The 23,045-nt window shown below is 47.6% G+C and overlaps 1 protein-coding gene across 1 annotated transcript in view; it reads left to right on the top strand.

Annotated features, from left to right (window-relative positions):
- The window catches only part of samd13 (sterile alpha motif domain containing 13), a 56,785-nt gene extending 35,752 nt beyond the window's left edge, over positions 1-21,033 (top strand). The window contains exons 5-8 of the mRNA XM_078561807.1: positions 2,521-2,658; positions 8,474-8,561; positions 14,635-14,746; positions 20,817-21,033. Of these exons, the coding sequence (XP_078417933.1) occupies positions 2,521-2,658; positions 8,474-8,561; positions 14,635-14,746; positions 20,817-20,960 (482 nt within the window). The 3' untranslated portion in view covers positions 20,961-21,033. The remainder of the gene's footprint in view (positions 1-2,520; positions 2,659-8,473; positions 8,562-14,634; positions 14,747-20,816) is intronic.
- The last annotated feature ends 2,012 nt before the right edge of the window (positions 21,034-23,045 follow it).

Genomic DNA, 23,045 nt, shown 5'->3' with positions numbered 1-23,045 from the left:
CCTGCCCCTCTCTCCCGCTCCCTGCCCCTCTCTCCCGCTCCCTGCCCCTCTCTCCCGCTCCCTGCCCCTCTCTCCCGCTCCCTGCCCCTCTCTCCCGCTCCCTGCCCTCTCTCCCGCTCCCTGCCCCTCTCTCCCGCTCCCTGCCCCTCTCTCCCGCTCCCTGCCCTCTCTCCCGCTCCCTGCCCCTCTCTCCCGCTCCCTGCCCCTCTCTCCCGCTCCCTGCCCCTCTCTCCCGCTCCCTGCCCCTCTCTCCCGCTCCCTGCCCCTCTCTCCCGCTCCCTGCCCCTCTCTCCCGCTCCCTGCCCCTCTCTCCCGCTCCCTGCCCCTCTCTCCCGCTCCCTGCCCCTCCTCTCCCGCTCCCTGCCCCTCTCTCCCGCTCCCTGCCCCTCTCTCGCGCTCCCTGCCCCTCTCTCCCGCTCCCTGCCCCTCTCTCCCGCTCCCTGCCCCTCTCTCCCGCTCCCTGCCCCTCTCTCCCGCTCCCTGCCCCTCTCTCGCGCTCCCTGCCCCTCTCTCGCGCTCCCTGCCCCTCTCTCGCGCTCCCTGCCCCTCTCTCGCGCTCCCTGCCCCTCTCTCGCGCTCCCCTGCCCCTCTCTCGCGCTCCCTGCCCCTCTCCGCGCTCCCTGCCCCTCTCTCGCGCTCCCTGCCCCTCTCTCGCGCTCCCTGCCCCTCTCTCGCGCTCCCTGCCCCTCTCTCGCGCTCCCTGCCCCTCTCTCGCGCTCCCTGCCCCTCTCTCGCGCTCCCTGCCCCTCTCTCGCGCTCCCCTGCCCCTCTCTCGCGCTCCCTGCCCCTCTCTCGCGCTCCCTGCCCCTCTCTCGCGCTCCCTGCCCCTCTCTCGCGCTCCCTGCCCCTCTCTCGCGCTCCCTGCCCCTCTCTCGCGCTCCCTGCCCCTCTCTCGCGCTCCCTGCCCCTCTCTCGCGCTCCCTGCCCCTCTCTCGCGCTCCCTGCCCCTCTCTCGCGCTCCCTGCCCCTCTCTCGCGCTCCCTGCCCCTCTCTCGCGCTCCCTGCCCCTCTCTCGCGCTCCCTGCCCCTCTCTCGCGTCCCTGCCCCTCTCTCGCGCTCCCTGCCCCTCTCTCGCGCTCCCTGCCCCTCTCTCGCGCTCCCTGCCCCTCTCTCGCGCTCCCTGCCCCTCTCTCGCGCTCCCTGCCCCTCTCTCGCGCTCCCCTGCCCCCTCTCTCGCGCTCCCTGCCCCTCTCTCGCGCTCCCTGCCCCTCTCTCGCGCTCCCTGCCCCTCTCTCGCGCTCCCTGCCCCTCTCTCCCGCTCCCTGCCCCTCTCTCCCGCTCCCTGCCCCTCTCTCCCGCTCCCTGCCCCTCTCTCCCGCTCCCTGCCCCTCTCTCCCGCTCCCTGCCCCTCTCTCCCGCTCCCTGCCCTCTCTCCCGCTCCCTGCCCCTCTCTCCCGCTCCCCTGCCCCTCTCTCCCGCTCCCTGCCCCTCTCTCCCGCTCCCTGCCCCTCTCTCCCGCGTCCCTGCCCCTCTCTCCCGCTCCCTGCCCCTCTCTCCCGCTCCCTGCCCCTCTCTCCCCCGCTCCCTGCCCCTCTCTCCCGCTCCCTGCCCCTCTCCCGCTCCCTGCCCCTCTCTCCCGCTCCCTGCCCCTCTCTCCCGCTCCCTGCCCCTCTCTCCCGCTCCCTGCCCCTCTCTCCCGCTCCCTGCCCCTCTCTCCCTCCCTGCCCCTCTCTCCCGCTCCCTGCCCCCTCTCTCCCGCTCCCTGCCCCTCTCTCCCGCTCCCTGCCCCTCTCTCCCGCTCCCTGCCCCTCTCTCCCGCTCCCTGCCCCTCTCTCCCGCTCCCTGCCCCTCTCTCCCGCTCCCTGCCCCTCTCTCCCGCTCCCTGCCCCCCTCTCTCCCGCTCCCTGCCCCTCTCTCCCGCTCCCTGCCCCTCTCTCCCGCTCCCTGCCCCTCTCTCCCGCTCCCTGCCCCTCTCTCCCTGCCCCTCTCTCCCGCTCCCTGCCCCCTCTCTCCCGCTCCCTGCCCCTCTCTCCCGCTCCCTGCCCCTCTCTCCCGCTCCCTGCCCCTCTCTGCATCTCTCTCTCTCTCTCTCTCTCTCTGGCTCTCTCGCTGTTACTGAGGTGACAGTGTCAGGTTTAATTCTCCTCTTTTACTTGAGTTTTTCTGATCTGTTTCAGTGCAGCCTGAAGGACAAGTTAGCTGTTGGATTCTTTTTGATTACTGAATCATATGATCCAATTTAGAAATTTGATCTGCTTCAGAAAACCTGGATGCTTCAAATTAGATTTATTTTTAAAATTCACTTCTCTCTTTGTTGTCTCTACTGCTGTTATTGATTTCCGATTAAAAGGTGATGCTTGACTTTGTTTAATTTGACAGACCCATGGTGTTTGGAGGATTGAGATCTAATGCATGTATGAACGGCGTGAAAGGAGAGTTAAACATCACTGGTAGCTGGTTATTAAAAATGTACTTTTGTATAAGAGCACATGATGACATTGTGTCCTGTGTCAATGTACATGGCTGCAGGTTTGGCAGGTCACAGCACTGTAACTGCTAACTGGTTGGGATCTCCCTCAGGTCAGTGGCTGTATGGGGAATGTGTGACAAGCTCCAGGGAAGAAGCTGCAAAAAGGACCTTACTCGTTCGACTTCCCTCTCCTGATCCTGCCCTGAAAAATGACACAGCCAAGGAGGAAGCTGAGCAGAGAGCAGCAGGTAACGGTCAGTCTATAGGTTTCACACTGCAATGAGTGTCCAGGGAGGAGCAGCCGCCCTCTTACACTTTGTTGCTGGTTATCCGAGTTCTTGTCTTCGTGACCCTGAGCTGGCTCCTTGATTAGTCAACTTCTTCAATTCACTCTATCCGTTGTAAAGTAGGCAGGGCGTAGATGACACGGTACAGAAGGCAGCCATTTGGTACGTTGTGTCTGGGCTGCTGAAAGAGCCATCCAAATATTTTTTTTTCATGGGATGTGGACAAGCCCAGCATTTGTCGCCCATCCCTAATTGCCCGTGAACGCTCGGCCCTCTCTGAGGAGAGTTAAGAGTCAACCACGTGGCTGTGGGCCTAGAGTTACGTGTAGGCCAGACCAGGTCAGGATGACAGATTTCCTTCCCTCAAGGGACATTAGTGAACCAGATGGGTTTTTACAATCAATCGATGAGTTTCGTGGTCACCATTCCTGACACTAGCTTTCAATTCTAGAATTATTAATTGAATTTCAATCCCAATCCGGATTTGAACTCGGGTCACCAGAGCATGAGCCTGGGTCCCTGGATTGTCCACTTACATTACCACTACGCCACCCTCTCTCATAGTCTGCAAATGTATTTTTTTTTTAAAAAGTTCCTCATGTTGCCTCTTACTTTAAATTTGTGTCCTCCTGGCTACTGACTGAAAATAGTCCCTCCTGATTTACTCCACCGAAACCCTTCGTGATTTTGAACACCTCAATCCAATCTCACCTTAACCTTCCTCACTGTAAATTGGGAAAAACCCAGTTTTCTCCAGCCTCTTCCACAAAACTGAAACCCTGAAGCCGTTCTGAGAAATCTTTGCACCGCTTTCGAATCTTTGCCGGGCTAAAGTGTGGTACCGAGAATTGGACCCAATCCTCTGGCTGGGGCCTAACCAAGTGTCAGCAAATGCTGCTTGGTGAAATTTAGGATTTCATCTGACCTCAACAAAGCCTTAAAAAGATTTTTTGAATTTTTGTGTAATATTATGTATGCTGGCTTTACCCAACATTGCTTCTGCTGTTATTTTAAAAAATTGATTAGTTGGCTCATTCACGGGTTGTGGGCTTCGCTGGCTGTGCCAGCATTTATTGCCCATCCCTAATCCTCCTTGAGAAGGTGGTGGTGAGCTGCCTTCTGTGATATCTGATGTGCGAAAGTCTGTGCTGTCATCCCTAAGAGTGCAGTAATCTTTGGGGTCTTGTAAAAACAATTCAGTAACGAAAGTGCGGTTAGGATAACAGTAGTCAGGTTCACATCTGGCTCTGTAGTCAGACCTCCTGGAAAGGATGGTTGGTACAGAGGATATTTCCAGTGCCTGAGAGCTGTTTCAGGCGAGGCATTAAACTGAGGCCCCATCTGACCTCTGAGGTGCACGGCAAAAGATCCAATGGCAGGATTTGTAGTAGAGCAGTGAAGTTCCCCCTGGTAACGCTCAGAGCACTCAAGCCTGTTATAAATTTAAGGTAGATTTTATAAATGTTTTGAGAAACTGGGATACTTGTTCTTAGACCCTCAAATCACTAGGTCAGAACAGAGCACAATGTGCGTGTGGTTTATTTTAGGTTCATTCACAAGTCAGGTATCGCTGGCTAGGCCATTGCCCATCCCTAGTTGCCTTCTTGAACCGCTGCAGTCCATGTGGTGTAGGTACACCCGCAGTGCTGTTAGGGAGGGTGCTCCAGGATTTTGACCCAGCGACAGTGAAGGAACGGCCGATATATTTCCAAGTCAGAATGTTGTGCGGTTTGGAGGGGAACTTCCAGGTGGAGGTGTTCCCATCTACCTGCTACCCTTGCCCTTCTAGGTGGTAGAGGTCACGGGTTTGGAAGGTGATGTTGAAGGACCCTTGGTGAGTTGCTGCAGTGCATCTTGTAAATGATACACACTGCTGCCACTGTGCATTAGCGGTGGAGGGGGTGGATGTTGAAGGTGGATGGGGTGTTGATAAGCGGGCTGCTTTGTCCTGGATGGTGTGGAGCTTCTTGAGTGTTGTTGGAGCTGTATTTATCCAGGCAAGTGGGGAGTATTCCATCCCACTCCTGACTGGTGCCTTGTAGATGGTGGACAGGCTTTGGGGAGTCAGGAGGTGAGCCCTCGCCCTGTAATCTCATGTGTCCAGTACACAATTGACATTCTGTTGCTGCTAAAAATCCCCAATTCTGGCTGTTGGCATCAGTCTGGTAACTCTGTGTAATAATTCGTTGAGTTTGATTTGACATTGTACCCAAGAAAAATCATAGCATACCAGGACTTGATTTAAAAATCATGCTTGGTTTCTTGTTATAAAAAGAACACTTTGAGGGTTTGTTTGCTTAATTCCAGCTGACACTCCCAGTGCAGTACTGAGGGAGTGCTGCATTGTCCTTTGGATGAGATGTTTACCTGAGGCCCTGCCTGCCCTCTTTGGGGTGAATGTAAAAGATTACAATTTTGAAGAAGAACAGGGGAGTCCTGGACAATGTTTATCCCTCAGATCACAAAAAACAGATTATCAGCTCACTATCACATCACCGTTTGTGGGAGCTTGCTGTGAAAATTGGCTGCCGTGTTCCCGATATTACAGCGGTGACGATACTTTGAGAGTGCTTCATTGGCTGAAAAGCACTTTGCGATGTCCAGAGATTGTAAGAATATGTCAACGCAAGTCCTCATTTCACTTTCTCTCCCCTGCTTTCTGACCAATGGAGGCGAAAGATCATCTTTGAGTGATTTCTGTGAAATGTGTGCATGGGGAGTTTTGAAGGATTTGTTAGCCCGACAGTTGGGTATCCTGCCTGCTCAGGACAATCCAGAGGCCCAGGCTCTTTGCTTGAAGCCTCCCCAGTTGGGGTTGTTAACTCCAGGGGCTGTGGAATGAACGAAATCGTAACCGAGTTTAGACGCAAGTGTTTTCAGGAGAGCGCCTGAGGAGATAAAATTGGCCAATGACAGTTGAAGGTAGAAATAATGTACAGCGAACCACATGGTGTGCTACATACTGCACTCCCTCCCCGATTCTGCAGAGATGAGGACCTTCCTTTACGTTGAAGGTTAATGTCGGCATTACAATCATTTCATTTCGTTGCTTAAATTCCGTTCTTCTTTGCAAGTGTGTGACTTTGTTCTGCTGAGGCTGCAGCACATATCCCATGTAAGAATTAAATGTAGATATGTGGGCATCGCTGGCAAGGCCCAGCATTTGTTGCCCATCCCCAATTGCCCTTGAACTGAGTGACTTGCTCAGCCATTCCAGAGGGCAAGTTCAGCGTCAACCCCACATTGCTGTGGGTCTGGAGTCATGTGTAGGCCAGACCAGGGAAGGGCAGCAGATTTCCTTCCTTAAAGGACATTAGTGGACCCGATGGCTTTTAACAACAATGTCCAGAGATTGCTCAGCCATCTTTTTTAATTCCAGATGTTGTTAATTAAATTTAAATTCCACCAGCTGCAGTGTGCGATTTGAACTGATGTTTCCAGGGCATTAGCCTGGGCCTTTGGATTATTAGTCCTGCAACATTAGCACAATGCCACCAGCTCCCCTTGTTTACACACTTTGCATTTTGTGTGGTACAGTTTGACAAATAACGGGTGGATTGATTTCCATGAGAGTGGAATGGGGGTATTTTTGGATTGATTACCTGGGGGTGCAGGCTGCATATGGCCGTGGATTTTTAAGGGCATTATAGTATGTGTAATTTTACCCATTGTTTATCAGTTGTGTTTGTGGTTAGGACTCTCCCCTCTGAATCAGGAGATGGTGGGTTCTGGTCCCACTCCTGAGACTTGTGCACAAAATCTAGGCTGGTACGACAGTGCAGAACTGGGGGAGTGCCACATTGTCAGAGGCGCTAATGTTTAAACTGAGGCCCCGTCTGCACCCTCAGGTGGAAGTTAATGTTCCAACAACACTGTTTGAAGAAGAGCAGTGGTATTCTCCTCGTTTCCTGCTCAACGTTTATCCTTCAGCCAGCACCTAATACAGACAGCATGGTCGTTTATTACATTGCTGTTTGTGGGAGCTTGCTGTGCGCAAATTGACTTCCATTTGACTCTGCTTCAAAAAGTGCTTCATTGGCTCTAAAACGCTTTGGGACGGTGGAGGCTGCTCTCTGTTTTCGAGTAGTCCATCCAGGGTTTCTTATCTGCCCTCAACTCCTTTTTCACCCAGCGGGTGGTGGGGGTCTGGAATTTGCTGCCTAAATTGGTGGTTGAGGCAGAAACCCTCTAAAAGGTATCTGGACCTGCACCTGAAGTGCTGTAACCTGCAAGGCTACGGGACCAGGTGCTGGAAAGCGGGATTAGGATGGGTGGCTAGTTGTTCATTTTTCGGGCGGTGCAGACACAGTGACCTAGTGGCCCGTCCATTGCTTCTGTCACCGTGTCAGCAATCTCGATCCAGCCCTGCTCGGTCTGGAAGGGTGGCCGCCTCCTCCTCCTCCACCACCTCCTCCTCCTGCCCACTCCTCCCTCCTCTTCACCGCTCCCCCAGCCTCGACAAAGTCCTTCAAGTCTCCCTCTGTGAAATGAGGGGCAGGCCTGCCCTGGGTTTCCAGGTCTCTGCCTCTCCTGTTCTATCGTTACTACAACAATCAAGGCGCTGGGTAAAACAGCAGCCCTATTAATGGCTTTTTTTGGGTTTAAATTGGGCCCTCTCTCTCATTTGGCCCCGCCTCCGTTCCTGCCCCCATGGCCATTAATTGACTGCCAAACCTTCCTACCCACCGTTTAACGGAGAGCCCCCCATCCCAACCCAGGCCGGTGACTCTCTTCCCTGAGGATGGGTGCGGGATCTGGAAAGGGCTCCGACAACCACTTTCCACCCCTGTGGCCTCTGCCCGTGAGTCGGGGAAGGGCAAATTGGCCAAGAACGCTCCTCAATCGTTCTCGAACAGCTGGACTTAGCAGCAATGCCCTCAATGACTGGAGTAACATGGTGTTTGTCAGGAGCTCCCTGGGTGAGCTGCTGGACTGAGGTGCTGTCTGATTCCTGCCCAACCATTAACACTTTCAGGAGTGAAGGGGGTAAGAAAATTGGTGGTGAAAGTTGGGGGGTGGATGGGGAAGGGAGAAAATCGCTTTGTAACTGTTAAGATTGGTGTTAATTTGAAGGGAAATTGGAGCTCATTAGCTCTATTTGGATCTCATTATGGATGCTAATTAACACAAGTGTATTAATTGCTTTTGGAAGTTGATTGTAATGGATCTTTACAGTACATTACAGCGGTGAGCTCAGTGATGAGGCTATGCTCAATATAATTTGGTTGGCTGAAAACAACATAAGTCAGTTAAAATGTAGGTGGGAAGGCAATATTGTTTTGTGAAAATCTCACTGCACGAACCCCTTTTATTTAATAAAAAAAAAACAAGCAGCTCCAAATTCTGAGCAGCATTGTGGTTTGTTTTTGAGAGGGTAAGTGTCCAGCCCTCGGGAAGGGGGAGGAGGCATAATGAAGAATATTTAGTCCATAAATGGATTTACTGACTCTCTGCAGTTTCATCAGGGATTGAGGCGAGCGGCTATGAGCGAATCCAGCTTGATTGATAGTGCGTTATAAATCTAGTGGAGCTTCAAGAGAAGGGGAATATTAATTTCTGGACAGGAGTCTTAATGCATTCCCTCTGTGCAATTGATTTTCTGCATCAGATTTATTCTTTGTTGAAAAGGAGAAACTGAAGCGGTGATTTACGCTTCTGTACTGAGTGCCTTTGCTTGCTGATGTTAGCCTCTCCTGAGGAATACCAGTCATGTGGAAATAATTCTTAAACATCCTAACACAAACCTAAATAATGGAACTTGTTCCTCCTTTCCTAGTTCCCGAATTGCGAGGTGCCTCTTGCCTCCCCACACCCTCTGCATCCCCTGTCGAGATGGAGAGTATCGAAAGTGGCTCGAATAAGAGGTACGTGAGAGTTCCATAGAGGCGTTTCTCTGCCAATCGCTTTTTAATTTCATAAGTACGTGCTCTCCCTTAAGCAAGCATGAGCGTCTACCCTCTGGTGTTATGGGTGTGTTTCATTTCGTTAAACATGACAACTGCTGAAAAAGCACACGGAGAGCAGCAGCACCACTGACCCAGAAGTGGTTTATTTTGACGCTGCCCACCTTATGCAGTGATATTAGGTACGTGCGTTTAGCAGTGGCAATTAACTTTAATTTTTCTTTCTTCTTGTCAAGTTCTCTCCTCCCACCTCCCGTGAAGCCACTGACTTCATCGGTGCCAGCATACCTCAGTACCTCCCAGGAAATGTCTTAATCCCTCCCCCTCCCACCATTTCCTAATTCCCAGGCACTGAGGCCAGGTATTACCCTGCCTAAGACTAGCTAGTGCACAGGTGGGCAATGCATTTCACCTGTCGAGGTGCAAGCCAGAAGGGGAATTATGAAACTAGATACAGATCCTTTTCTTGAGAGTAGGTTTATTCACAGAATGCAGCATTAAATATCTCTGCCGCCTACTTACCAACACCCCAATGTCCCAGCAGTCCCTTTTTATATGTGCTCAAGGTACCTAATCAATTAATACCCTCCACCTTATCCTTAACCCTAACACAAGAACACAAAACCAGGATTAGGGGTAGACCATATGACCAGCTGAGCCAGCTTCACCATTTGAAATGATCGTGGGTTTCAACTTCGCTTTCGCACCCGCTCCACATATCCCTCTGAGACACCAAAAATCTGTCTATCACGGCCATAAGACGTAGGAGCAGAAATAGGCCATTCGGCCCATCAAGTCTGCTCTGCTATTCAGTGAGACCATGGTTGATCTGATAATCCTTAACTCCACTTTCCTGCCTTTTCCCCATAACCCTTGATTCCCTCAATGATTAAAAACCTGTCTATCTCAGCCTTGAATATACTTAACAACCCAGCCTCTACAGTCCTCTGCAGTAAAGAATTCCACAGAATCACTACCCTCTGACAGAAGAAATTCCTCCTCATCTCTGTTTTAAATGGGCACCCCTTTACTCTGAGATTATGCGCTCTGGTCCTAGACTCTCCCACAAGAGGATTCAACCTCTCAGCATCTACCCTGTCAAGCCCCCTAATAATCTTATATGTTTCAATAAGGCGTCTCATTTTTCTAAATTCCAATGAGTACAGGCCCAACCTACTCAACATTTCCTCATAAGAAAATCCCTCCATACCCGGGGTCAACCTAGTGAACCTCCTCTGGACTGCCTCCAATGTCAGTATATCCTTCCTTAGTTAAGGGGACCAAAACTGTTCACAGTATTCTAGGTGTGGTCTAACTAGTGCCTTGTATAGTTTTAGCAAGACTTCCCTATTTTTATGCTCCAGTTTGGTGTCAACAGCAAATTTGGAAATATTACAATTGGTCCCCACATCCAAATCATTTATATCGATTGTGAACAGTTGTGGACCAAGCACTGACCCTTGTGTACCGCCACTAGTAACAGGCTGCCATCCTGAGAATGATCTGTTTATTCCTACTCTCTGCTTTCCGTCTGTTAACTGATTGTCAATCCGTACTAGTGTACTCCCCCCAGTTCCATGTGCTCTAATTTTGCTAACTAACTTCCTGTGTGGGACCTCATCAAATCCAAATACACCACATCCACTGGTTCCCCTTTATCTATGCTACAAGTAATATTCTCAGAAAACTCCCAAGTTCTTCAAACATGATTTCCCTTTCATAAATCCATGTTGACTCTGCCCAATTTTAACATTCTTTTCCACATGTCCAGTTATCAAATCCTTTATAATAGATTCTAACATTTCTGTACTACTGACACCAGACTAACAGATCTAGTTCTCCATCCTCCCTCCTCCTCGTTTCTTAAATAGCGGGGTTACATTCGCTGCTTTCCAGTCCGCAGGAACCTTGCCAGAATCTATATCATTTTGAAAGATAACCACCAATGCATCCACTATCTCCCCAGCCACCTCCTTCAACACTCTGAGATGGAGCTCATCCGGTCCGGGGGATTTATCAACCTTCAATCCAGTTAACCTTTCAAGTACTACCTCTTTACTAATACTAATTTCTTATAGTTTGTCAGATTCACAGGTCCCTTAGTCACCTCATATTTCTGGGAAATATTCTGTATCTCCCTCCGTGAAGACAGACGCTAAGTAACTGTTTAGTTTCTCTGCCATTTCCCTGTTCTTCATTATAAATTCTCCTGTCCCCCGCCTGACCCCCATTTGTCCTAGCTAATCTTTTCCTTTTCAGGTACCTAAAGAAGCTTTTACAGTCCATATTTATGTTCCTCGCTAGTTTGCATTCATATTGTCTTTCCTTTTCTTAATCAGGGAGGGGCACTCGGAGTGCACTCTGAGCCTTTGCTGTCAAATGAAGGGGTTGCATTGGGCCTGAACTTGACATGGTCGGCAGCATTCTCACGCCCCCAGTATTTGGGTTATGGATTTGAGTCCAACATTAGGACTTCAACACATGGTCTAATCTGGTGCTACATTGGAGCATTTGGGGAGAACTGGATTGTTAGAGGTGTCACCCTTTGCTAATCCGATTTGAACATTTCACAGCACTATTTGATGAGGAACAGAGGATCTCCTCGTTTCCTGGCCAACACTGCTCCTCCAATCAATAATCTCGGTGAAGTATATCAGATTAGCCAATCATATTTCTTGTTGCCATTAGTGGAATTTGTCTGGAGTGTACACACAAATTAGAAGCAGGAGTAGGCCAATCGGCCCTTCAAGCCTGCTCTGCCATTCGATAAGATCATGGCTGATCTGATTCTGGCCTCAACTCCACTTCCCTGTCCACCCCCCCCCCCATAACCCTTGACTCCCTTGTCGATCTAAAATCTGTCTAACTCAGCCTTGAATATGTTCAATGACCCGGCCTCCACTGCTCATTGGGGAAGAGAGTTCTGAAAACTAACTCCGAGGGGAAAAGAATTCTCCGCATCTCCGTCTTAAGTGGGGGACCCCATCATTTTTAAACCGTGTCCTCTGGTCCTAGATTCCCCCACAGTAGGGAAACATCCTCTCAGCGTCCAACCTATTGAGTCCCCGCAGGATCTTGTATGTTGCAATAAGATCGCCTCTCATTCTTCAAACTTCAGTGGCTGCTTCATTCCCCTATTCAACAGTTACTGCATTTAAAAAACAAAGTGCCTTGCTTTGTGGAATACTTTGAGAAGTTCCCAGAATTTGGTGAGAACAGTATGTACAGATTGCCTAGTGAACGTCTTCAGGGTGTAAGGGGGACCTGAATATGGAAGTTGACTTTCCCTCAGTAAAGCGAAGGAACACGTGTGTAATAATGAATCTACCATTACCCGGCCTTCCCATCTTCATTTTGAAACAGATAAACAGTCAAAAAGCGAAGAGTAGAATCTTAGAATGAGACAGCACAGAAGGAGGCCATTCGGCCCATCATGTCTGCGCTGGCATGATGTAACATGCTGTAACAGCTATCCAATTAGTCCCACTCCCCCTGCTCTTTCCTCAAAACCCCTGCATGTTTTTCACCTTCAAGTATCGATTTTCTTTTTGGAGGTTATTAGCGAATCTGCTTCCACTGCCCTTTTCAGTCAACGCGTTCCAGATCACAACAACTCGCTTTGTATGTTTTTATTTCTTGGTGTGGCCTCAGGTAGAATCAAATGTCCTATTCTACTGTAAGCTACTTTGAACCACATGTTGGACAGGAGTCCTGGTGGGCCGCACGGGGTCAGGATGACAGGTACGAACAGAGACCACAATGTTTTTAATGACCCTTTATTGTTTATCCTGATGCTGAACCACAAATCACACACCATGTCATAGTGGAATTTAAACTCCTGACCTGTGTGTTGCTAGTCCTGTGGCGTAGCTTGAGTATACTGGGCCTAAACGCTCTGGGGTTTAGAAGAATGGGAGGTGATCTCATTTGAAATCTATAAGATTCTGTGTGGGCTGAGAGGCCCTTCCCCAGTTAATGAGTCAGGAATTAGAGACCAGCATAAGCGGTCAACCATTCAGAACTGAGATGTGGCCTCGACTATTTACAATCTAAAGCGATGACTTGGATGAAGGGACCGAATGTATGGTTGCTAAATTTGCAGATGACACAGAGTTAGCTAGGAACGTAAGCTGGGAAGAGGATGTAAGGAGTCTGCAAAGGGAAATAGATCAATGAAATGAGTGGGCAAGAAATTGGCAGATGGAGTATAATGTGGGAAAATGTGAACTTGTCTACTTTGGCAGGAAGGATAAAAAAGCAGCAATTTATTTAAATAGAGAGAGATTGCAGAACTCTAAGCTACAGCGGGATCTGGGTGTCCTGGTCCATGGATCACAAAATGTTGGTATGCAGGTGCAGCAAGTGATTAGGAAGGCAAATGGAATGTTGTTGTTTATCGCAAAGGGAATGGAATATAAATGTAGGGATGTTTTGCTACTGTTGTACAGGGCTTTGGTGAGACCACATCTGCAGTACTGTGTACAGTTTTGGCCTCCTTATTTGAGAAAGATATAATGTGTTAGTAGCAGTTCAGAGAAGTTCACTTGACTGATACCTGGGATGAGGGGAAAATCTTATGAGGAAAGGTTGGACAGGCTGGACCTGCATCCAATGGAGTTTAGAAGATTGAGAGGTGACCTTATTGAAAGATATAAGATCCTGAGGGGACTTAACAGGGTAGATGCTAAGTGGGTGTTTCCCCTTGTTGGGGAGACTAGAACTAGGGGACAAAGTTTAAAAATAGGGGGGGCTCCCATTTAAGACGGAGATGGGGATAAATTTTTTCCTCTGAGTGTCATGAGGCTTTGGAACTCCCCCAGAGAGTGGTGGAGGCTCATTGTATATTTTTAAGGGCAGAGGTAGATTTTTGACTAACATGGGGATCAAAGGTTATTGGGGGTAGGCTAAATGTGGAGTTTGGGCCACAATCAGATCAGCCATGATCTTATCGAATGACAGAGCAGGCTCGAGGGGCCGAGTGGCCTACTCTGCTCCTAATGCATATGTCTATATGAGAAATTTCTTCACTCACCGGATTGTGAATCTTTGGAACTCTGTATCCCAGAGAGCTGTGGATGCTCAGTGGTTGAATATGTTAAAGATAGAGATCGATAGATTCCCTTTTGACTCTAGGAAAATCAAGGGTATGGGGATAGGGCAGGAAAGGGAGGTTGAGACCAAAGATCAGTCTTGATCTTATGAAATGGTGAAGCAGTCTCGAGGATCCTTACGGATCCTCCTTCTCCTATTTCTCGTGTTATAATAACTGTGCTATTGCATCATTGGGTGGTGGGGGTTAACTAATAGAACTCTTCTTATCTGTGGGACAAATGATTTGTCATGGAAGTTCTTGGCGAATGTCACCCGAGCAGAAGCTAGAAGCAGAGGTAGATAGATTCTTGCTGGGCAAGTGAATCAAAGGTTATCGGGGTAGATGGGAATTTAGAATTCAAAACGCAAACAGATCAGCCATGATCTTGATGAAGGGAAAGAGCAGGCTCAAGGGGCCGAATGGCCTACTTCTGCTCCTATTTTGTATGTGTTTACTGTCCAAGAACTACAGTTTTGTATAAGCGTTCAGCGAGGCAGTAAATTTGTTTTTATCTTAGAATCGTGGGATTTTACAGCACCAAAGGAGGTCGTTGTGCCTCTGCTGCGTCTTTGAAAGAGCAATCCAATTTCTCTCTCCTCTCTCCTCATAGCCCTGAAAATATCCCCTTTCAAATATATCTCACAATTCCCCTTAAAAAGTTCCTATTGAACCTGCTTCCACCATCCTTTCAGACAGTCCATTCTAGATTGCACAAACCCCTCCTCATTTCCCCTCTGATTCTTAATCAGCGACACTAAAGCGTTGTCCTCTGGTTCCTGACCCTCTCGTCACTGGAAACACTTATCTGAGTGATAACAGCCGTTTGCCCTAGTTCTTCTTCATCCTCTGATTCCAATTCACCTGAATGTTGGTTTTATAACCTGTTACGGTCTGTCCGCAGTTCATTGCTAATTATTTAGTCTAATGTTTCTATCTCCATAGCCCGACAGAAAACAGCAAGCTGTTGGATCCTGCCGAGTGGACGATTTTAGATGTCTTCAATTATTTTAAGAAAGCTGGCTTTGAAGATCAGGCTGTGGCTTTTCAGGAACAGGTGGGTTGATGGTGTTGTCCACTTTTCACGAATCACAGTGGGCGAATTCTCAGTCCGTGTTCTCTGGAGTTTCTTACTTTGCATTCAGCCGTTCATCCTACATCCAGAAGGTGACCTCCATGCATTCCTGTGCCTCCTCGGGAATTACGTCTCCATACGCAATGGCTTTCCACTCTTCCGCTGAGAGTAAATGAGCAGGACTTCCTCTCCGCCCCCATTTACACAATTGAAACTAGTGATCATATCCCAAAATGCAGCATAGTTATAGACTCTAGGTTCCTGCAGCATAGACTTGGTTTACACTATAAAGGTGTGTGTCAGCAGTTAGCTCCAATCCTGTTATTGGATCTATTTAATTAAACAGATTGAAACAGATGGTTTCAGAGATAGATAGACACTGGGAGGTGTGTGTCAGTAGTCAGATTCCAAAGGAATTAAATCGGATATTGAGCAACATTGGTCATTGTGATCTATTCGCACACATTGACCAGCAACAACATTTTTCATTGTTTCCACCTCCGTAACATTGCTTGTCTTCACCTCTGCCTCAGATGGACATTAGGAGCAGGAGTTGGCCATTCAGCCCCTCAAGTCTGCTCTGCCATTTGATAAAGTCATGGCTGATCTGATTGTGGCCTCAACTCCACGTTCTGCCTGCCTTTGATGATCTTTGACTCCCTTGCCATTCAAGAACCTGTCTAACTCAGCCCTAAGGTTATTCAATGACCGTGTCTCCACCGCTCTCTGGGAGAGTTCCACAGACTCATGACCCTCTGAGAGAAAAAGAATTCCCCTCATCTCCGTCTTAAATGGGAGACCCCTTACCTTTAAGCTGTGTTCCCTAGTTCTAGTCTCTCCCACAAGTGGAAACATCATGTTTCAATAAGATCACCTCTCATTCTTCTAAACTCCAATGCATAAAGGCCCAACCTTCCCTCATAGGATAACCTCCCTCATTTCCAGAAACTCTGAACTGCTTCTAATGCAGTGATGTCCTTTCTTAAATAAGGAGACGAAAACTGTACACAGTACTCGAGATGTGGTCTCACCAATACCCTACACAACTGTAGCAACACTTCCCTACTTATATATTCCATTCCCCTTGCAATAAATGACATTACATTTGGCTTCCTAATCACTTACTGTATCTGAATACTAACATTTTGTGATTCATGTACCAGGACACCCTGATCCCTCTGTACCTCAGTTCTGCAAGCTCTCCCGGTTTAAATAAAATGCTGCTTTTTTTGATTCTTCAAGGCATCTACTTCAAGACTCGACTACTCCAGTGCTGTCCTGATTTTCCTTCCATCTTGCACTCTCTCTGAAAACATGAGCTCATCCAAACCTCAGCGGCCTGTATTTTAACTTGAGCCTGCGTCCCATTCACTCATCACCCTCACTCTGCTCGCTGACCAACCTTGACTTCCAGGCTGGCGATGCCTCAATTGTAAAATTCTCTCCCTTGCTTTAAATCCCTCCGTGTCCGCCTTCCTCCTCATTTCTGTAACCTGCTCAACCTTCAGATCTTTGCGCTCTCAAAGTCCTGGCCCCACAAGGAACCCCCTAATTTCCATCGCTCCACTATTGGTGGCCGTGCCTTCAGCTGCCTGGGCCCTAATCTCTGGAATTCCCTCCCTAAATTTCTCACCCTTTTAAGAATTCTCCCTTTGACCCATCCTCTGTCCTAATATCTCCTTATATGGTTTGGTGTCAAATTTTGTTTGTTAACGCGACTGTAAAGTACCTTGGGGATATTTTACTGCTTTAAAGGTGCTAATTGGACTAACCTGTTCCATTTATTTAAAATATAATTTTGTGTGCTGTCTATTTTTGCATTTGATATGGCTGCCATTGGTTTTATTGTATTCAAGTGGGGATTCAGCACAGCAAAGGTTAATAGATCCCTTTGTTTGGGTTTGGAAATTGTGCTTCATGCAGAAGTACAGCCAATTTATTAGCAGTTTGAGTTGCCCTTGTGAAAACCCATCTCTTCTTCTGCTCTCTGTTTGTACAGTAGATGGCGCCCAGTGTATAATCTGTCAGCCTCCACAGCAACGATTCAGACAGAAAATACTAACAAACTGGGGGAGGTGAGGGCTGGGTGAGGGAGAGAGTAGGTGTGTGGAGCAAATACATGAACAGAAGAAAGCAAGTGTGGGAAGTAATGGTAAATAAGGAAAAACACTGACTGATGAAAGGAGGAAAAGACAACAGCCAGAAATATTGGGCAAGAAAAGGGACAAAATCCGGTAATGTTAGGGAATTGGGCAGGGAATCTGAAGGACACACACAGCAAATGAAGGAATGCTGCGATGAGAGGCATGTGAAAAACCCAGGTAAAGAGGGCGCAGACACAACAGAAATAGAACCACCAAGGAGCTGATTTTGGGACTACAGTTAACATCAACATGCGTTTTGACACAGAGTTCATCCCTACTTTACTCCTTGGCCAGGATTTTCCATCGGTGGGAGTGGCCCGGGGTGATCGTAGATCCGATCGGCCCCGCACCGCGATTTCACACGGGAGGGCCAATTAAGGCCCACCCTACGTGGATCGCGAGCGGTAGCGCTAAGCGCTACCTGTGTGGGCAGGGGGCAGGAGGGAGAGTCGGGCCTAGCGCGCAGTTTGCGCACGCGCACAAAAGAGCACTTCAATCTCCTTGAGGCACGGCGCTTTTTGAAAAAATTATTAAATACAATTTTTAAAAAGTCAATGAAACATGTCCCCTCGTGTGACTGTGTCACATGAGTTGGGACATGTTTTTAATTTCAAAGGAAAGTTTTTATTTAATTTGTAATCGCTTTAGGAAACCTCATCCCGCTCGTGGATGAGGTTTCTAAAAAAACGTAAAGGCCGCTTGGCCCTTTTAGCCTGCCCGCCAGGTTAATGGCCTTTAATAGGCCTTTCAATTATTGGCCAGCGTGCGCCCGCCGAACGAAATATCGCATGAATTTGTGATGATGTCGGGACGCATGCCTGACGTCACCCTGCATCGTTTTACCTTCCGGCGTTTCGGGCCCGCCCCTGCACGCCGAATGTAAAATTCTGCCCCTTGTGTTCACATGGAGACTCTCTGTTTCCTTCTTTCTATTGTTATGACCGATGCAGTTGGTAAAGTTGAGTTATTTAAAAATCCCAGAGGGAAACTTCAAACAACTGTCCTAACCTGTAATTTTAAGTGTTATGTTTGCGATGCAACTCTAAACTCAGGGATCAGACCACTAGTTCTCGAGGTTAAAATTAAGCATTTTATTAATTTACACTGGTTAAAATATATGTAAACATGGTTACAAATTACGACTACCATAACTTTTAATGAATTCCCCAACTAATCTCCATTAAGGCAACAGCAACCCATAGACTTAACCACACACCAGGCAAAGCATTTTAACCTTACAAATTCAAAATGCGGTTGTTTTCACTGGAGCCAGTTGGAGGCTTGTAGCTGCCTTTTGATCTCACATTGACTCTGCTCTGCACACCCGAAAACTACTGAAGTTATACCTACCAGCCCCAATGAATTTTAATTCTCATTGTATCAACAACCCCTTTGAACTTCACCTTTTAACAATGAAATCCCTTTCATAATACCAATTTTATTAGTAATATAAACATATTGCTTGGTACCTGCTAGAAAGGGGTCAATTTTCACCTCACTTCTTGAATGCTCTATTCAAAAAACGCAAATGCCTCGATCTTTCTTCCATATCCAAACTAGTACATATTAAGACACCCAGGCTAGCTGACTTTAATCCAATTAAGACACACCCGCAGATTAAACCTCTTTTAAAAGAAAAATATTCTTCAAAATATATACATTAGTAGCTTCATGACACTATGAATACATTTAAGGGGAAACCCGATAAATACCTAAAGGAGAAAGGAATAGAAGGATGTGTTTATTGAGTGAGACGGAGTAGGTTGGAAGCGGCTTGTGTGGAGTATTGCACGCTGGCATAAGGGAGAGATGGCGGTGTAGTGGCAATGTCACTGCACCAGTAATCCAGAGGCCTGGGCTAATCCTCTGAAAACATGGGTTCAGGTCCCACCACAGCAGCTTTGGAATTTAAATTCAGCTAATAAATCTGGAATTGAGAATTAGTAAAGGTAATTTATTTTTGACCTGGTATGTGGTAGTCGTGGTCCTGGACTTGTAGATAAGGCTGGAGGCAGTACTGTTAGCAAACTCTATCTTTTATTGAGCATTATGCTAACTATTAATGAGGTAGGCTCAGCACACTGCTCTACATGGAAATCTACATGTGATCCTGTTAGGAACTAGAGAGCTTAAGTCAGCTTTATTTGTATTTTTGGGTGTTAGGAATTAAGTTTAAAAGTGTTTCTGTATTGGCGTGATAGGAAAAAGGGGAGACTTGCATTTTAGTTTCCCTTTAAAAGATGCCTACATTCTAATGAGATTTTATAACTCTTGGAGGGGGGTTAAAACAAACAAAGTTGAAAAAAAAACTGCTGTTACCTAGCAACAGGGGGCCAGACAGAGGGGCCCCACACAGACGCAGAGAAACCAAAAGCAGTTTGAGTTCAGCTGGTCATCCTGCTGTAAGGTGAAGGGAGCGGTTTAAGTCTCTCTCTAGCTGACAAACTAGCAGACGGCTGAGGAAGATAAGTCTAAAAATCTTAGATGAGTTGCTCCAAATTTAAAATAACAGTGAATGTCAGGTGAGCCCTGGATTTCAAGGGAGATACCAAGTTGTCAGCAGCCTACTAGGAGAGGGAGCTGTACGAAGCAGGTTTTCCCGAAGAACAGAAGAAGGCCTTCTAGTCAAAGGGAAAGAACAGGAATCTGGGAAGGTCCTGTTGAATGAAGTTAACAGTGAGGAGCAGAGAAAGGCTCCAAGCTTAAAGGGCAAAAAACTGCAGGACGCAGACTTAAAGCAAAATAGGCTTGCGAGAAACCAGAAGATCCAAGGAGACAGCTGAAGGTCTGTAATTCTACTGTGGGCATGTGAAGCCGTGGTGTTGCGTTGGCACAGCTAAGTATCGAGAGCGAGAGTGTGTGGAAGGAAGCTTGCATGCACGTGATGATCCAGGGGAGAGGAACATTGGAAGAAGAGTTCGAAACCCTGGAAGTGAAAGGCATCTGAGAGAAAGCATTGTTTGGGAGAAGATTCCAAAGCAAGTTCTTCGAGAGTGGAGATTGGAAACCCTCATGTGAACAACGGAGTTCAGCGAGACCGGTTGGCTCACAGTGTGACAAGTGTCTGGGGAAGTTGAGGAGAGATCCATAGTGTCTGTTTGAGGTGACATCTGTCACTTGGTTTCAGAGTGTAGGGTGTCTGACCACAGGTTTGCATGGACTGTATACTTACTGTGAGCATTAGAGTATAAGATAGTTTTTGTAACTTGTGTTATGCTTATGAATCTGTATATATCTGTAAAGGTATAGTTGTGGGGGAAGGAGAATTGTAATATAGTTCATTTTTTCTTGTTTAATAAATGTTTTATTCTTTTGTTAAAAGTTCATTAGCTGACTCCTGTGACTCCGTTCAGTGGCCGCCCTCCACATTTCTAAACAAAAAATAAAAGTTAAGATCTATCAAGCCGGGTTCCACCCTTGGACCTGGCTTGCCCAGTAGTAACCTCAGCTGGGATCATAACATTCTTACATCATGGATGATGTAGATTATATATTTACATATTTAACATTAACACCTTATACTGCAGTGACCACAATAGCTATCTTCAATGGTTGTAAAAACCCATCTGGTTCACTAATGCCCTTTAGGGAAGGAAATCTGCCGTCCTTGCCAACATGTGACTCCAGACCCACAGCAGTGTGGTTGGCTCTTAACTACCCTCTGCAATGGGCTAGCAAGACACTCAGTTCACGGGCCATTGGGATGGGCAACAAATGCTGGACTTGCCCGCGTCCCCGTGAAAGAATACATTTTTTTAAAGATCTGAAATGGGCGAATGGGCTCTTTTGGTGCTGTAAATAGCTTCTCATCGTTATAAATGTAAGTTGTTTCTCCGTGTGCTTTTCTATAAATATGACTGTCAAAACATGACCATGATTGGCACTGTTTGCTTTTGATTCTGCGGCAGGAAATTGATGGCAAGTCTTTGCTTCTGATGAAGAGGAGTGATGTGCTGACGGGACTGTCAATCAAGCTGGGCCCAGCGCTCAAGATTTACGAATACCACGTGAAAGCATTACAGATGCGTCATCTAAAAGGCAGCTCCTCATAGTGTTAACGGTCGCCTGTGAACTCTCTGCAGGGGACACTGTTGAAATCCGCCTACTGTTTTCCCACTGCCACCCCACCCCGCTTCTCCTCCCCCACCCCCCCCCACCCCACCTCCTGACGATTGCATGTACGATATTGCCTGTTCATTAGTGTGGGTTGCAGAAATTTTGTGTTGTAGAAAGTTGGGTGCTTTTCGAAACTCAGAGGGAGCTTGACCTCCCTTGAGATAAAGTGGCCATTTACAGTGACTTGGAACCGCTACTCAATTTTGTGAGCAGTTGTGTTTTTCCATTAACTGTTGCCGATACGTGTTTACTTTAGGTACATGTCAGTGATCCGATGGTCATTCAGGTCATGTGAACCCGTGACTGTACACGATAATGGAACTCCAGCAATAACATGTTGCTGACCTGTGGATTTTGCCCTGGGTGCTTTTCCAAGAGACGCTATGCCGGGTTTGTAAAATACCCCATTTTATATTATGTTGTAGCTGGTGCAACCGAGTCTTTCGAAGAGTTTTTCTGGCGTCACTGTTTTGTGCTTAGCTGTTTCCCCATGTGTCTGATGCTTGTGTTCTCAGTGGTAGCATTGGAAGGTGTGTGTTGGAATGTGGCTTTGGTTGTGCAGCGAGGGGTCCACTTGCTTCTGTGCATCTTTTTTAAGTAAAGGGGGTGGGGTCATCTATTCTAAGGTATTTGCGCACGCTTTAAGATTTTTGGATCGCGCTCTGCCGCTTTGAGCAGCCTTTCCCCACACGCTGGGGAACTCCACATGAACCTCCCAGATGTAGTCAAAATCACACTCTTTCCTCTGTGTTAATAATTGGAAGATATGTCCACACAAAATCTGCACTGCACAAGAGAGATTTAAACATCAAACTCAGGTAGGCTTTGTGGGAAGGGGTAGAGATGGTTGGGGAAAGAAAGAAAGAATTTACTCCATTCACAACCCACTTGCAGCTCAAAGCATTGAGCTGTGTCATTTGTGAAGTGAGTTCTGTATAATTTGAGTAGGGACTATCTATAGAATCAGCTTGGTAGAATCACTAGCACTCTGACTTCAGAGTCAGGTAGATGTGGATTCAATCTTACTCCAGGATTTGAGCACGTAGCCTAAACTGTGTGTACAATGAGCATCACCAGTGAACGGTTTCATTTATCACCCCAATTCCATCCCATGTCTGCTCTGCCCAAACGCAGGTCCTTGGCTCATCGTCTGCGAGCTGATGTTTCATCCTGAGCCATTTTTCCTGGCAGCTTTTGTCAATGGTGGTTTGCCATTGCCTTCTGCTCTTGGGGGCAGGGTGAGGAGGCAGGTCCCAAGTCTGCCTCGGTGGGAATGGGAATGGAACCTGCACTGTTGCCATAATTCTGAACCATACACTAGCCATCTAGTCAACTGAGCTAACTTGGCCTCTCATCATCCCAATACCAGAAGCTAAGCTAAGCGCTGAGATGGCGGTGCCCCTATTTGATGTACCCAGATTGAGAAAAGCAATGACGCTGTGATAAGTTTTGCAAAATGTAAGTGCTGAGACATGGCGGTATTCTAGGCTAGCGTTTCCTTCTGTTAATATGTATTTGCACAGAAGCTGACGTGATAGTCATCTCCTCGATTGTTATTCTTATTCTGTTACCAGTGATTCACACTGGCCTGGACTCTCACTCATCATACAAAATAGTAGATTTTGAATGGATCAATCTTTACTTTATTAGGTCCATTTTTTTTTCCCCCCCAGCGCCTCTTTCCCAGGGTGGGTGGGGTGGTGGGGGGTTGAGGGTAGGCATGGAGACCAGGCTCCAGGGCTTCTATCAACACTCCTTTTCAAGCAGATGCTTATGCAAACAAAAGTAAAATCTGGTTTATTCAGTGCTCCCTCCAGGAAAGCAGCTTGTCTCCACTAAATACCACTCTCTCTTTGACAACTAGCTGAGATTGGAAACTCATCATGTGATGAGGCATATCAAGAAAACAAGATGTTAACAGTTCAGGGATTTCCCCCACCCTGTCCAGGTTCACAAACCAAAGGGCAATTTGCATAAACAGCTGGAATGTCCAATCAAGTGAAACCTGTGTCACCATGAGG

This window comes from Cetorhinus maximus, chromosome 17, assembly GCF_964194155.1.
Source record: "Cetorhinus maximus chromosome 17, sCetMax3.hap1.1, whole genome shotgun sequence".
In the NCBI taxonomy this organism is placed as follows: Eukaryota; Metazoa; Chordata; class Chondrichthyes; order Lamniformes; family Cetorhinidae; genus Cetorhinus; species Cetorhinus maximus.
This window is presented reverse-complemented; position numbering and strand designations above follow the sequence as displayed.